Source organism: Typha angustifolia, chromosome 11 (genome assembly GCF_048772165.1).
Source record: "Typha angustifolia cultivar Huaian chromosome 11, ASM4877216v1, whole genome shotgun sequence".
NCBI classification, from domain to species: Eukaryota; Viridiplantae; Streptophyta; class Magnoliopsida; order Poales; family Typhaceae; genus Typha; species Typha angustifolia.
The window spans coordinates 5,640,351-5,654,464 of NC_133249.1; the positions used below are offsets into that span (position 1 = coordinate 5,640,351).

Below are 14,114 nucleotides of genomic sequence, written 5' to 3' on the forward strand. Positions count from 1 at the left end.
ATATATATATATATATGCACAAAAAAAGAAAATTCTAAAATTAAAAAAAAAAAGATAATTAAAAACTATCAGATATAAGTTTTTTTTTAACATGCCCTCACTTCAAATCCAACAAACAAATATGCCTAATAGGAAGGGAAGGACCAAGAATCTTTGAAACCAAGAAAAATATAGAAGTAAATAAATTGCACATTGCTCTGATCATCCATCTGATGTGCATCAAAGAACAAAAGATATGGCAAGGAAGAAGCTACCATCTTTTAAACCACAAAAAACAATCACATTGAAATTTACACAAGCTATCACTCCAAATTAAAAGAACAGATACATGCCCAATAGGCAAGGAAGAACATACAATCTGTGTAACCAGTAACAATGAATCCCACAAACCAATCATAAGAAACAAGTAAATAAAATACATCACACATTCCTCTCAAGAGCTTTGTATATCTCAAGGGGTTTCTTGCCACTGTTCATCCAGGCAATGCAGCTCCATCTCTGGATAAGCAATATCAGATGATCCAATCTATGGTTGATCATTGAAGAGTAGCACGTCAAACGGCGACCACGATTCCGAAAGAATTCATAGTCCGAATGTCATCGCCAGTCGCCGCCCAATTCTTTCCCATTCCATCAGATACAGGGAATCAAATAGGCTCTTAATTTTGAGGAAGAACTAAAGTACAAAGTTAGTAATCAAACAATGTTAGTGCACTTTTACCCCCACCCCCTATGAACAAATCCTGCTTCAGACCATTCATTGTCGCCTGAGCTTCTGATCTCTACTAGCCTTTGCAGCCTTAGAGCAGCAACAAGAGAGGAAGGCAAACAAGGCTGAGAGTGTGTACATCGACCAAGTGAGGGCCAACAACACCCAGTCCTTGACACTGGGCTTCGGTGGGTGGCCGCGGTCGGCCACCAGGAGCGCGCGGTAGATGGCCTCAGAGACGGCGTATGCCGTCACCGGATCCATCTCATCTACGAGTGCCCCGTGCTCATTGATGCATGGCACGTCATATACACCTCCCGTGTCGGAGATCCCCAAGAACTCGCATATACGAATACGGCCGTTGATCCTCTCCTCTGCGGTGAGCTCGTCTCCATGCGTCAGCACCAGAATTGGGTTCTCGTCTGCAGAGAATTTTGATTTTAAGCACCGTTCGACGAAATGCGTTAAAGAAGGAAGAGAGAAGGTAAGCGAGAGGGCGAGTAAGACTTACTGCAACTAGCCTTGATGGAAGGGCAATGGAAGAGATCCCGGGTGGCATTGAGGCGTCGGACGTCGCCGGAGACGAGGGACTGATAGAGCTCTGAGAGGCTAGCGACGACGATGGCGCAATTGACTCGCCGCCGGACGAACCGCTTGGTGGCGGCGGACGGCGAGACGGAGACAGGGACAGAGGGGGAGGAGGAGGAGGTGGTGGATGTGGCGGCGGCGGAGAAAGACTCGGCGCCGCGGCAGAGCTGGCGGTGGCGGACGCCATTCTCGATCCAATCCGAGGCCTCCTCGATGCCATTGGCGACGCGGTCGTAGTCGAGGCCGCGGGAATCGAAGACGCAGAAGCCATTCCGCATCGAACGTAGCACGTTGTGCTCCTCCAAGCACAGGGTGCGTCCATCCTTTCCTACATTATTACCCACCTTAGAAACAGCAGTAAAAAACTCTCAAGATTGAAACTTTTGATCACAATCTAGCAAAATAGCACGAATCCAGTTAAAAAAATCGAAGCTTTCGACCATAACGAAGCTACATAAAATGAACCAGTTCGAAAATTCGACCAGAACCCTTCAAAAGGATACCAAAAGAGGCCACACCATCACAACCCATTTGAAACAAACATATCTACCAAAAATAACAAGAACCCAGTACTCAAAATCAAACATTTCCAATAAAAACAACGTGATCACGAAAAGTACCGGCAGGGGATGACGCCTGGGCAAAGGGAACGAATCCAGCGCGACCAAGAACGGAGTACATGAGATCGACCAACGAGCTCTTCCCAACCCCGGCGAAGCCGACGAGGAGCACGGTAATCACCGGAGGTATGTCCGTGTCCTGCTTCGGTATTCCCCCAGCCGGGAACCAGAGGTCGCCGGCGCGGTAGCCGAGGAGCTTATGCCGGAGCTCGTCGAGGCGCTCATGCCCAAGAAGCGCGAGCCGCTCCATCTCCTTCACCACCCGGTGGCGAGGGCCCGTGGGCGGCCCGGACTCCGCGACCGGCCTCCACCAGAACTCCTCGCCGGCGCCTCCTCCGCCGTCCGGCGGGGGCGGTACGGTGCTCCGCATGCCTAAAGCTCCGAACTTTTTCCTCCTCCTCCTCCTCCTCCTCCTCCCCGCGGCTTCCTCGTGGGCTTCGGTGGGATCGTTAGCGTTGTTTGCTTTCGCTATCTCGCGGTTCTCCGAAAGTGGGGTGCTATGGAGGGTTTTGTTTTGTTCGAGAGAGACAGCATTTGGTTTTTGGTAGGAGTGTGAGGGAATTTTTCTTCTTCTTTTTTTATGTTTACCACCTTATAGATTATAAAATTTCCTTCAGCAGGACCGGGCAATTTCTTCTCTCTTTTCTTTTTCTTTTTTTTTTTTTCCTGAGAAGGTTCCGATCAGTTTCTTCACGTTTCATTTTTTAGGGAATCGATATTTATTACTGAGAGTAGCGATTGTAAAATAAATCACTACTGTATTCGGATTGTATTTCTTCTGGTCTCTTCATTTTATGGTACCCATTTCCGTCGTTAGCCTGAATAGGATTTGTTGTATCGGGACTAGTCGAGTCTAGGTTTAAGATAAGATTGGACGTCTAAGTCCGGTCTAGAATCAGGTATCGATTTTGAGACACTTGTATTACCCTTCATGCTCTACCCGTTCCTCCTTTCTTTTCTTCCTCCTCGTTACTCTCTAAAATCATCTTTAGTACCTGATCCGTTAGGAGTTGGATCATTTTGTATTCGCATTATATTAGATTTATACCAACTTTTAAAGTATAAATTTGATATGCAAGTGTTTATATTTATTGGAGCTCTGGTCAAACTATATCTAATTCATTTAATAAATAGATATTATTTTTAATATGCATTATTCATGGATATCAGGATCTGATTACACACCGAAATAGATTGAATCTTGATTCAGGAAAAAAAAAATTCAGATCTAGCACATGCACCTCACATGATCTGGGGTAGCAAAGAAAGCCAACTCGTTCGTTCATCCAGATCCATAATATATACTTAAAAACCTTCAACATTTTTATAATAATTGAATGCACCGCGAGATTTAAGATAACGATTTTCCACTCCGCACGAACCCACTACACATGATTTTAAATATTTATTATGAGCCCTCATCTCCTCCTCATGATGCTCTCTTATTTGAAAAGAAAAAAAAAAGCTAAATCTAGGGTTTAGATACCTATATCTGTTGTTGGATATAGATAGTAAACAGACTATGAACTTAATTACCATATTTGCTAGGTAGAACTACAAATATAGATCAGATATCGGATCTATTTGTATTTATTTTCGAGTGTATAACAAAATTTATGATATAGTTAATGAAATTTGCCGACAATTAGTAAAGTCTACGGAAATTAGACTAAAGATTCATACATAAATATAAATGTAACAACATAGCCCAAAAAAATAAATGGGCACAACATGGCCGGCCTCGTACCTATGCTGCTCGGGCATGAGTTGAGCTAGTTGGCCGCAACATGCCCAGTCGCCCTCACTAAGCGCCTCTCCCTCTCTATTTATTCTCTCTTTCTCTTACTCATTTTTTTTCTCACTCATTCTCTTCTTTTCCTCGTACTCTCTCTCCCTCCCTTGAATTCCCAATGCCACTCTCTTAGAACCTCGATGCTGCTCCCACCACCACGGAGCAACTACCGATGAGGCTCTCCTCTCCTCTTCATTTTTCTCTCTTCTTTCCTCTTTCTTTCTCCTCTTTTCCTTGGGCATGAGTTTTGCTGAAATTGAGCCTTCGGTGACATGCCAATCCAATCGTTGGCTAGCCAGCAGGGGCTAGTCCCCTCCTGCTAGCTTGACTCCCCCTCCCTTTCCTTCGCTTTCCTCTTCTCTTCTTCTCCTTTTCTTCTTCCTCTTCGGTCTCCTTTCCCTCTATGTTGCAATAGTCCTAATCTCGTCCCAACATTGTAGCAGGGTTTCCAATTTGGTTTCTATTAATTATTCATTTTATTTTATTGGGTAGTTTAAATTAAATTATTTGGACAGCTAATTATTGTAAGATTATATACTTACTAATATGATTATTAACTAAATATAATTAGTGTAATTATTGATTAATTATAATTATAAGTATTTACGTATATATATAATGTATTTCTAGCACCTTATAATTATATAATATAACCTTTGGTATTTATTTTTACACGATCGGATAATGAATATCTTATTTTTAATTAGTGATTAGTTAAGTAAGAGTAGTAATCATAAAATAATAAAAATGTAATTAGATATTGTATGTACTTATATTTTTAATTATATTATTTGGCATTTAGCCATTTTATGTTTTATATCAAAATTAATTAATTATTATATAATTAGAAAACTAGGGTCATTAAGTAGTAAATATAATTTAAAGTAATAGCATATTAATATTATCATATTTACATATATAATATAAATATAATTATTTAACAAAACCTAATAAATTATTATATTTTATATGAATGAATTTTAATTTAATAAATAACTAACTTCATACTATCTAAATATTTTCAGATCCCAAGCTTTTTATTTGAGATCCTATGGACCTTGTAAGTTGATGTTTAATTTATGGACGCGAAGAATATACATCTTTTATGTTTTTAGATCAGATAGTAAGTAATATCATCCCACGAAGTGCTTTCTTAAATTATGATAATAATTATATATAAGCATTATATTTTGGCTTCTAGCATAATTATATGATCATATATAGAGATGATAACATATGATTGTATTTTTATTATTCATATATTAGATTGATCTTTGACAAGAATATACATATGGTATATAGAAATGATTGGAGATAAATATATTATCTATATTTTATGTTGAGTGGATCACTAGCATGAGTAGACATATAATATATATATAATTTGAGACTGTATTGTATTATATTTTCTTTGACTTCATTATCACATAAGCTTCTAAGATGCATGATTTATTATAGTACTTGATAAATGCATATAATTTATCATTTAGAAAAAAATATGAAATCTCATTGATACGATAGTTGATAGAAAGCATAAGATATCCGAATGGGAGCTAGGGTTATCGGGTATATGGAGGTATATTGATCACTCGAAATGCGATCCTGTGGCCCACTTCCAAAGTTAGTAGTTTGTATGCGTAATAAACATTCAAACACATGTCGCTCGCAATGCTATATGTGGCAAATTATCCTCATGTGATTTTTATTAACTGAATCGGTACCTGATCTAGATGGATGTTAATACCCTTTGCGGATGACAGTTATGTTTCAAGCCTTTCGGTGGGAAGATGAAACCGGGTACTAGGCATGGTCGTGTACAGTGGTCTAGTATGATTATATCATTCATAGTTGACATTAATGATTAAGATATTGTGAAATGTATTGATTCTTTCATATGTTAATATTTATAATTATCAAGTGGCCGTTATGAATCAATATGTAGTTGTATTTAGAATTATCATAGCATAGTCATGATCAACATGTATTATATGTTGATATATTTAAGCAGGTAATAGTATGATTGTATGATTAGAGATTTATATATATTGTTGAGGATATATATATACATACTCATTTATGATATAAGACTTATTATCTATTTACATATTATTATAGATATATTTATATACTCATTCATAATATGATGTTCATTTCTAACACATTATTCAGTACATAGTTATGTCTATTTGGTGTCACTAATTCTAGATAAGATATATTTACTAAGTCTTTAGCTCATAGCTCTATTTATTTTATTTTTCTAAACTTCAAATATGTGGTAAATAATAGCAATTTGAGATATCATGAAGAGATATTTTAGAGCAGATATGAGATGAGCTAGACGTGAGATAGTATAAAAGATAGCTTATTTAGAAAAAAAATTCTACTAATATTATATATATTTATATTCTATTATATTATACAGTGATTTGTATAATGTATGTTAGATTATATTTACTCGTATATTAGTCATAACTTGATAGTTTATCATAATTTGTATGTGTTATGCTAGATTTTATAGTGGTTTAGTAGTGTTACATTAAATTTAGATATTTATATTTTAATATGTCTATTTGTATTGTAACATATCATAATTTACCTCTGGAATGGATTATATAAATACATGTCTATTTCTATGTGACAGCCTCATCCGTCCTGTCACGTGCGTCGGCACGCTGGGTTGTTACAATAAAAAAATTTCTATTACTATTTTTATAATATTTATGTGCCTATTGATTCAGTATAGATACAAATTCGAATATCAAGATGGATAGAAAAAATTAAGTATATACCTACAAAACATATACATAGAATCGGATCGGGTTGGATAAAATCTAATTAAATTTGACTTTTTTTTCACACTAGCTAATCAGATCATTCACCACGTCTTAAGTTTCAAGAGAGGTTTAGAGTTACAACTTAAATTATTTAATATATAAGATATAATTTAGAGATATCTAACCACTTAATATATAAGATACGATTTATCTGGCAGGTTATTCTCGGACAATAAATAGCTCGTGTTTAAACCAACCTAGAAGTTATTATCCACTTTTGAAAAGTGCGACTCTTGTTGTTACCTTCTGAAATTGACCTCTGATTGCAGCTGATCACTTTCAGGTACTTCGCAGATGATTATTACGTTACTTTCCTATAAGTAAAAAAAAGGAAAATTTATAAACAACACCCTCCATTTTATGTTTATTATTGTTTACATCCTGATTTTTTGGGATAAATTTGGTAAGATATATATTACCTAAAAAGGGGTAAAAAAGGATCAGCTGTCCCAGCAAAGCAAATATCCAATGCATCTCTATACACTAATTCTAGGAAGAAGAATTTTGGGTTAAATATATTTTAGAATTAAATATATTTTCATCAATAAGTTATCACATAATATCAGGTGTCACATAAAATTAGAATAATTACACATAATATCTTTTATATTTATTTTTCATCCATAAGCTATCACGCAGAAGTTAGATAAGTAATTATATAATATATTTATTATTATAGTTTGGAGAGAAAAATAATCCAATGCAATTATAGGTAGATGGATATTTTATTTTTTGTTTTTATTTTTTCAGTCAAAACTATTTAGGAGGGTGAAATTTTGAATAGTTAGGAGTCCATATGTCACTTTAAAAGTTTTATTGGAATTTTGTGGAAAAAAGTGATTAATTCAGTACAATAGCCTCAGAAGACATGGTGTTATCACAAGGTAGGAAGAAGACAAATGTTGTATTTCTCTCAGCTCTCTCCTTACATTCCCTTTGTCTTTGTCTCCTACTGAAGAAGAGAGAAGGAGAGAAAGAGAGAGGATACTTCCTGTGTTGTGACAAGTACTAGAAAGATTAAACCCTTTGAGATATCAAAGGTGATGGGTTTGCTTTCAATTATTAGTAGTAACTTGTCCTCCTCTCATGTCAACGTTTTGCTCCTCTCTGAACTGTTCAACGTTGCTTCCTTCCTAAAAACATTGGTTGTATTCATGAACTGTGTCACCTCCCAAGGTTCCCTTCCTTGGGAACAACTGTCCCCTGGGGGTGGAGCATGAACAAACTGTATGAGAATGTTCTTAATTGAAAAGGTTGGAATTGGCCCAGTTTTAGAATGATGTAGCAACTAAAATGGAGTCCTATCAATTCATGATCCATGTAATATTAGAGTTGATACTTGGAGGTACTCATGATCAATTTAAAGTTTAAACGCTCAATTTATATAATCAGTTTCTTAGAAATGTTTGTCTAGTTATCTAATCTACATACTACAAAATGCTAATTTTTTTATCTATATATATAGATAACCAAGAAAGAAAGGTTTATCTACTACTTAGACCAACTGAATCTAATGAAAATACTATATTGTATTCTTTTGTTCACTTTCATTGGTTATATGAATCTCCATGAGGAGAGTCAAAATCTAACGGAAATGACACAATAATTGAAACTTATATTTTTTTAATTTTATTTACTTCACCTGTTCACCTGCTTACCACACACGGCAATTACTATGTTATTATGAGTCTTAGATATCAATTGTGTTTGTTGCCTTGCAAGGAGTGCATTTATTGCTTGATCAAACGACAGACGGTGAGGGGAAGGAAGGACAGCTCTTGAATCAAAGAGCCAAACTGACAAAGATTTGTTATAAAATATCTAACATATGCGTTCATTTTATAGAAAGAAGGAAAAATTTTAAAAGCATCCCAGGGAAATAAATACTGCTAATTTAAATCCGAAAATACTCGCACAATATAAACCTCTTTAAATATCTAATAAGAGCTATCCTGTTGACAAGTATCAAATAGGTTTATGGTTCGATGCACAGATAGATTTCAGTCAAGAAGATATAAGCATCCTGGTTAATTAGCAACTAAATTAGTAGCATGGTGCGGCTAAGAATAGAAGACATATAATATCAAAAAATAATTTAATAACTAAACAAAAATTTCTACATAAAACTAAACAATAAATTATAAGTAAAACTAAAAATTTAACTGACTATCCTTTAAAAAAAAACTCTTATACACAAACAGAATGAGAAAAAGGAGTTATCTTTCGTCTTCAGGATGTCCAAGCAAAAAGATTAGATCACACCGATTTCCTAGGCATATACGATGAATAACCTAGGTAGTCTTAAAAGAGAATACTGAAACATTGCCAGAAATCCAAGGATTAGTTACCAGCAAGAACGCAAAAATATAATAAACTGATACTGTGTACACTGAAGCTTAAACCAATAAAACAAACACAAATAAAGATTCTCTCATTCCTTTTCTCCAATACATTAAGCTGCTAGGTCTTCATGATAGCTACATATACATTATCAGAGAGGAAACTTCACCCTTGAAAATTTATAACCACAAAAAAGATCTACTCAACGGCCAACATGAAGGAAAAGAGGAAACTCGAGCTATACAGGAGGCCAAGAAGACTACAACCTGTTAGAAAACCTGCAACAACATACCCTCAAAATATAATGGGCTGAATCATTTCATCTACCTCTCTGATATTTGCAGACGTATACCAGATAACCATAAGACCTTATAGAACAAGTTCCTTATCAAATGGTGTGGCAAAGACACTGTTCTTTATTGGTACTCAACATGACAACCACCCCAGACTGGACCGACGGGACCCAAAACCGACGACGACAGGATAACGCGACTCTGCCCCAACTGACACGACTAGCGACATCACCTTTAGCTGGGGCAACTATGCTTCAGTGTCACCAAAGAGCCCCTGTAATATGGGCACAGGATCTTCCATGTAAAAAGCTCCAATTTGCTGATTTTTTTTTCAGAAGATCACATGAAACCATTAGAAATATCTAAAGCAATCATGTACCTTTCAGCCAAACTTGAATCCACCGGAAGGAACTGAGACTTGATCACTCCCGAACTGAAACCCAGTTTGAGCGGCATCACCTGAAGGCATGGCTTCATCCTCGTCATCCAACCAGTATTTCTCGAGAAGCTTCACAGACTTCTCATATATTTCTGTGTTGTCATGGCTTTGAAGATTCTCAATCTTCTCCAAACCCTCAGCATCCTCAATCATTTGTGCATATGGATTCCCATCCCCAGTGGCCCCCATGTCCTTGTCAGCTTCACCAACCTTCAAGATGTTCTCCAGCCCTTCCAAGCAAACTGTGACAATTCTTGGGTCTGGGCAAACAAGAAGATCACACAGAGGCTTGATGCACCCCTGGCTAACAAGATACCTGTCCCCAGTCCAACTTGTATCAGAATTATCTTTGAAGATATCAATTAACAAATGTAAAATTCCTTATAACTTTGATACAGCAAGAACACACGAAAAAGGTGAGCAGGTACCTACTTTATCTGATCAGGTGTGCCACCAGAAGTAGCATTCGAGATGGCCCATGCTGCTTCTTTCTTAATATCAAATTCAGCACTTTGCAGCAGATGCACGAGAGGACTAATGATACCAGCAGCAATAACAGCCTGTGATTGAATGAAATGAATTTTCCGTAGCTTCAGCTAATACTTGTCACAAAATTAGTTTTGCAATAAAAACAGTGGTAACTACTTTGTCACATGGTTGGATGAATTACTACTGAAGAAACAAGTTCTAAAATACTCAAGTCTTGGCAAATTTAATGATTGGCTCCATTCCATACCTGGATCTGATCCTTATTTCCAGCTGTAATGTTGGATATGGTCCAACAAGCTTCTTTCTTTATGCTTTTCTTATGATTATTCGTCAAAAGGTTCAGAAGACAAGGAAGTGCATTATGATTGATCACGTACTGCAAAGGAAGATCGGACAAATGTGTTAATGATCCCACATGGCAACAATAAATTTATTTTCATCAATTAGCTCACACTTATCTCAGCAGAGTAAAGGAACGCTAACCAATTGAATGCATAGATAAATTACATGTTAACTACAGCCAAGATATGTTGGTTAATTTGTATCAGATTCAACTATGAAGATAGCAAACATATAGATATCAATATACCCATGCAACAGATGGCAGACACTACAAAGACAACAATTAGTTGCATAATCCAAGGACTGTGGCACCACACGTGCTGGCCACCCACACGGCACGTCATGTACCACAGTACTTGCCTACCATGCCGGAAGAATAAAGCTCATCACCGCACAGAGAGAGAGAGAGAGAGAGAGAGAGAGAGAGAGAGAGAGAGAGAGAGAGAGAGAGAGAAGAGCAGAAAGGGAGGAGAGCTCCCACCACTGACAAAGAATAGAGCACCGTCACCGCCCCATGCAAGAGGGAGAGAAAAGAGAAGGAGAAAAGAAGAGAAAGGGAGAGAGAGAAGAGGAGAAAGGGGGAGATTGCTTCCATCACCAACAAATGTTTTGTCATCGCTGCACTCTCTCTCTCTCTTCATCAACTACTTCAAGTTAAATCCACAAAGTGGGCTCTTTTATTCTCTACCCGTTAAGGCTTTTAAAAGTCTGTCGTCTTCAATCTTAATTAGGGCACGTGAGAGAGAAAGACAAAGTAAGGTAGCAAGGGCAATGAGAAAAGAAGAGCAACAACTACACAACGACACCCTCCAGAGTTACTCACCTCCTTCGACCACTTAATAGCGACGGATCGATGCTAAGAGGTGAGAGGAGGGTTCCCGTGCGGCACCCCTCGTGACACTTGCCAATACTATGATGGCACGACAATCCTGACACAACCATTAGGCTGGAAGCCTAGAATAGAACTTTGTGAATCTAATGTATAGCAAACGAACATCATAATTATATTCTCAAGTTCAGGTAATTGACTGTAGTATTCATTGTCATTTGAAGTTCAAAAGATATAAAGAATTGGATTTAAAAAGTTAAGAACAACTTTGCAGGCTATTGGTACAACATTGAAGGGCTTCATTCAACTAGTGCCCAAGGCCCACATACTCAATTGGTACGCCAAGTTCCCAGGCATCAGCACTAGTTCAATCGAATAGTGCTCAAACTACAAAATTGCCCATCACAATAAGCATATTCAGAACTACATCCTTAATGGTTAACGGTGAAAATGAACATCCATGAACCAAACATTTAAGGCATTTTGCATATCCAGCAAAACATCAATTCTACAATACAATCCCCAACTAATATCCAAGTATTAATAATCACACATCTACTTTTGACTAGATAAAATCAAAACTATTATACACCAGAAGGATAAAAATCCAAAACAAGCCCCTTTCAGACCTAATCTGATTATTAGTTATCTTACTCCACAAAATGCCAACCACTTCCAATCTACAAGAGGATTCTTATCACTATACTCTCACCTTTAATAAGAATCCTTACCAACATGTGTTCAAATGAATCATGATCCTCGTACACTTCCATGGGATCATATGCAAAGTCAAAGTACAAAAAGAAGTGCCATCAGAATAATGCATATAACTATTTTATATATTTGGCATAAATTAGCATCATGGATCACTCTCTTTCATCATGTAGCTAGGACTTCACCATAATTACTTAACTGGTTAATTCACCTATAAACATCACTATCACAATACTAAACCTCATTGAACAACAAGAAGAATTCCCTGTATACCACACAAGAAAAGATAGATAAAGGCAAAGAAGAGGAAGAGTTTAGCATACCTGTGTCTGCATATCATCTCCAGTAACAATGTTACCAACTGTTCTAAGGGCTGGAATGAGTACCGAAGGTGAAGGATGTCTAACAGAGATAAATGTTACAAGATAAATAAAAATCTCAAGAAGGTAAAATCATGAGAAATGCAACACAGACATGTATTACATACAGAAGAAGCTCCACAAGACGAGGGCAGACACCAGCTTCTATTACAGCTTGTATTTTGTCATTGGTACCATCCGACAAATATGAGAGGGCCCAGCATGCATCAGTAAGGACTTCCTCGTCATTTGAGCGTATGAGGCTGTCAAGTGCTGGAAGAGCAGGCTTAACCTGCTCATCATGAAAAAGAAAAACAATCAAAAAGATCATTTGATATATCTAAATGAATCTAATATAGCCTGCTGATTAACCAATAATACAGAAGACAGTCAAACCTGCTCAAAGGGTGGTTGTGGCTTCCCCCTGCAAAAGTTTGACAGAGTCCATGTAGCATTCCTCAGCATGGAGAGCTTGGCCTGCCCATTCAGTTGCATCAACAGTGGAATCAACGCACCACTGCCAAGAACAAGGTCCCTGCATCTTGGGGAATCACCGGCAACATTTCCCAAGGCCCACACAGCCTAGAATCGAGCAAAATATTAGTCAACGATATACCTCAGGGACAACATATAAAAATAGAATAAAAAACAGTTTTTCTTGTGTTACTGACTGAGATAAACCAGAAAACAAAATAGGATATAGTTGAGCAATATACCTGCTCACGGACATCATCACTTGGTGAACTGAGCAGCTTTACAAAGATGGGAACAGCCCCATGATCTATCACAACCTTGGTATTCTCTGAAGTTCCAGAGGCAATGTTGGTAAGCGCCCATGCTGCTTCAAACTGCCAAAACAACGACCCATAGAGATTTAAAAATAAATGTACTAAAATTTCTTCTACAGTGAACTTAGGGTGAGCAATCAAGACCTGAAGTTGGGGGAAATCTTCCCTAGTAAGAAACTCAACAAAGCGAGGCACCACGCCAGATCCAATAACCTCCTCTATGGGAGGGCTTCGCTCTAATTTTACAAATTCATATGGTAGTCATCAAAATCAATCAATCGATCATCAATATAGCCAAAAGAAAAGGAAAATTGTCACTTGTTATGTCAATATAGCCAAAAGACAACCAAAATTGTCACTTTTTATCTCGTACCGATGGACAATAGCTTGCGAAATTGCGTAGTCGCCTCGAGTTGCAGAGTATTATCATCCGAATAAACCCCAGAAACCATCATCGGAAGGCTCTCCAACTACGATTAAACAAGAAGGAAGGTCAAAATGCAAACTTTCCAACACGAAATCCTATAACTCATCGATCGAAACATAGAGCAATCAGATCCAGAAAGGGGAACGGGTATACCTTCTTCTCGAGTGCGGAGGCGTGAATAGCTTGGGCGAAGGAGGCAGGCTGGGCCTGCATGCCTTCCCGGCGCTTCTTCTGAAGGCTTTCCTCGCGGCGGCTCTTCCGGATCTCCACCATGTTATCCTCTCTCCTCCGACGACCCTCCTCGGCATCCACTGCCACCTTGTACTTGCTCCGGCGGCTCTCCGCCCGCTCGCTTGGCCTCAGCGACATCGCCGGCGATTACGAAGAGATCAAGGGGGAGATGAGGGAAAGAGGGAGCGGCGTAACCCTAGCCCTAGACGTAAGGGTGGGGCGTGGGGTCGAGGAGACGAGCTCTGGGAGCGAGTGAGGTCGAAGAGGAAAGGAGACACGGGAGAAAGGGGTTAGTTTTTATAGAGAGTCGAATCGAGGAT

The 14,114-nt window shown here is 38.0% G+C and overlaps 2 protein-coding genes across 2 annotated transcripts; both read right to left on the reverse strand.

Moving 5' to 3' along the window:
• Nucleotides 1-251: 251 nt before the first annotated feature.
• Nucleotides 252-2,455, reverse strand: LOC140770833 (uncharacterized). The gene is made up of 3 exons (XM_073112125.1): nt 1,918-2,455; nt 1,221-1,625; nt 252-1,131 (listed from the first exon to the last, which is right to left on the reverse strand). The coding sequence occupies exons 1-3, from the start codon at nt 2,285-2,287 to the stop codon at nt 758-760; spliced, it is 1,149 nt and encodes a 382-aa protein (XP_072968226.1). The 5' UTR covers nt 2,288-2,455; the 3' UTR covers nt 252-757.
• Nucleotides 2,456-8,948: 6,493 nt separating this feature from the next.
• On the reverse strand, nt 8,949-14,114 carry LOC140770030 (importin subunit alpha-1b-like). The gene is made up of 11 exons (XM_073110983.1): nt 13,717-14,114; nt 13,510-13,606; nt 13,281-13,372; nt 13,065-13,196; nt 12,745-12,930; nt 12,477-12,640; nt 12,313-12,391; nt 10,352-10,480; nt 10,048-10,175; nt 9,556-9,931; nt 8,949-9,450 (listed from the first exon to the last, which is right to left on the reverse strand). Exons 1-10 carry the CDS (start codon nt 13,930-13,932, stop codon nt 9,559-9,561), a joined length of 1,596 nt encoding a protein of 531 aa, XP_072967084.1. The 5' UTR covers nt 13,933-14,114; the 3' UTR covers nt 8,949-9,450; nt 9,556-9,558.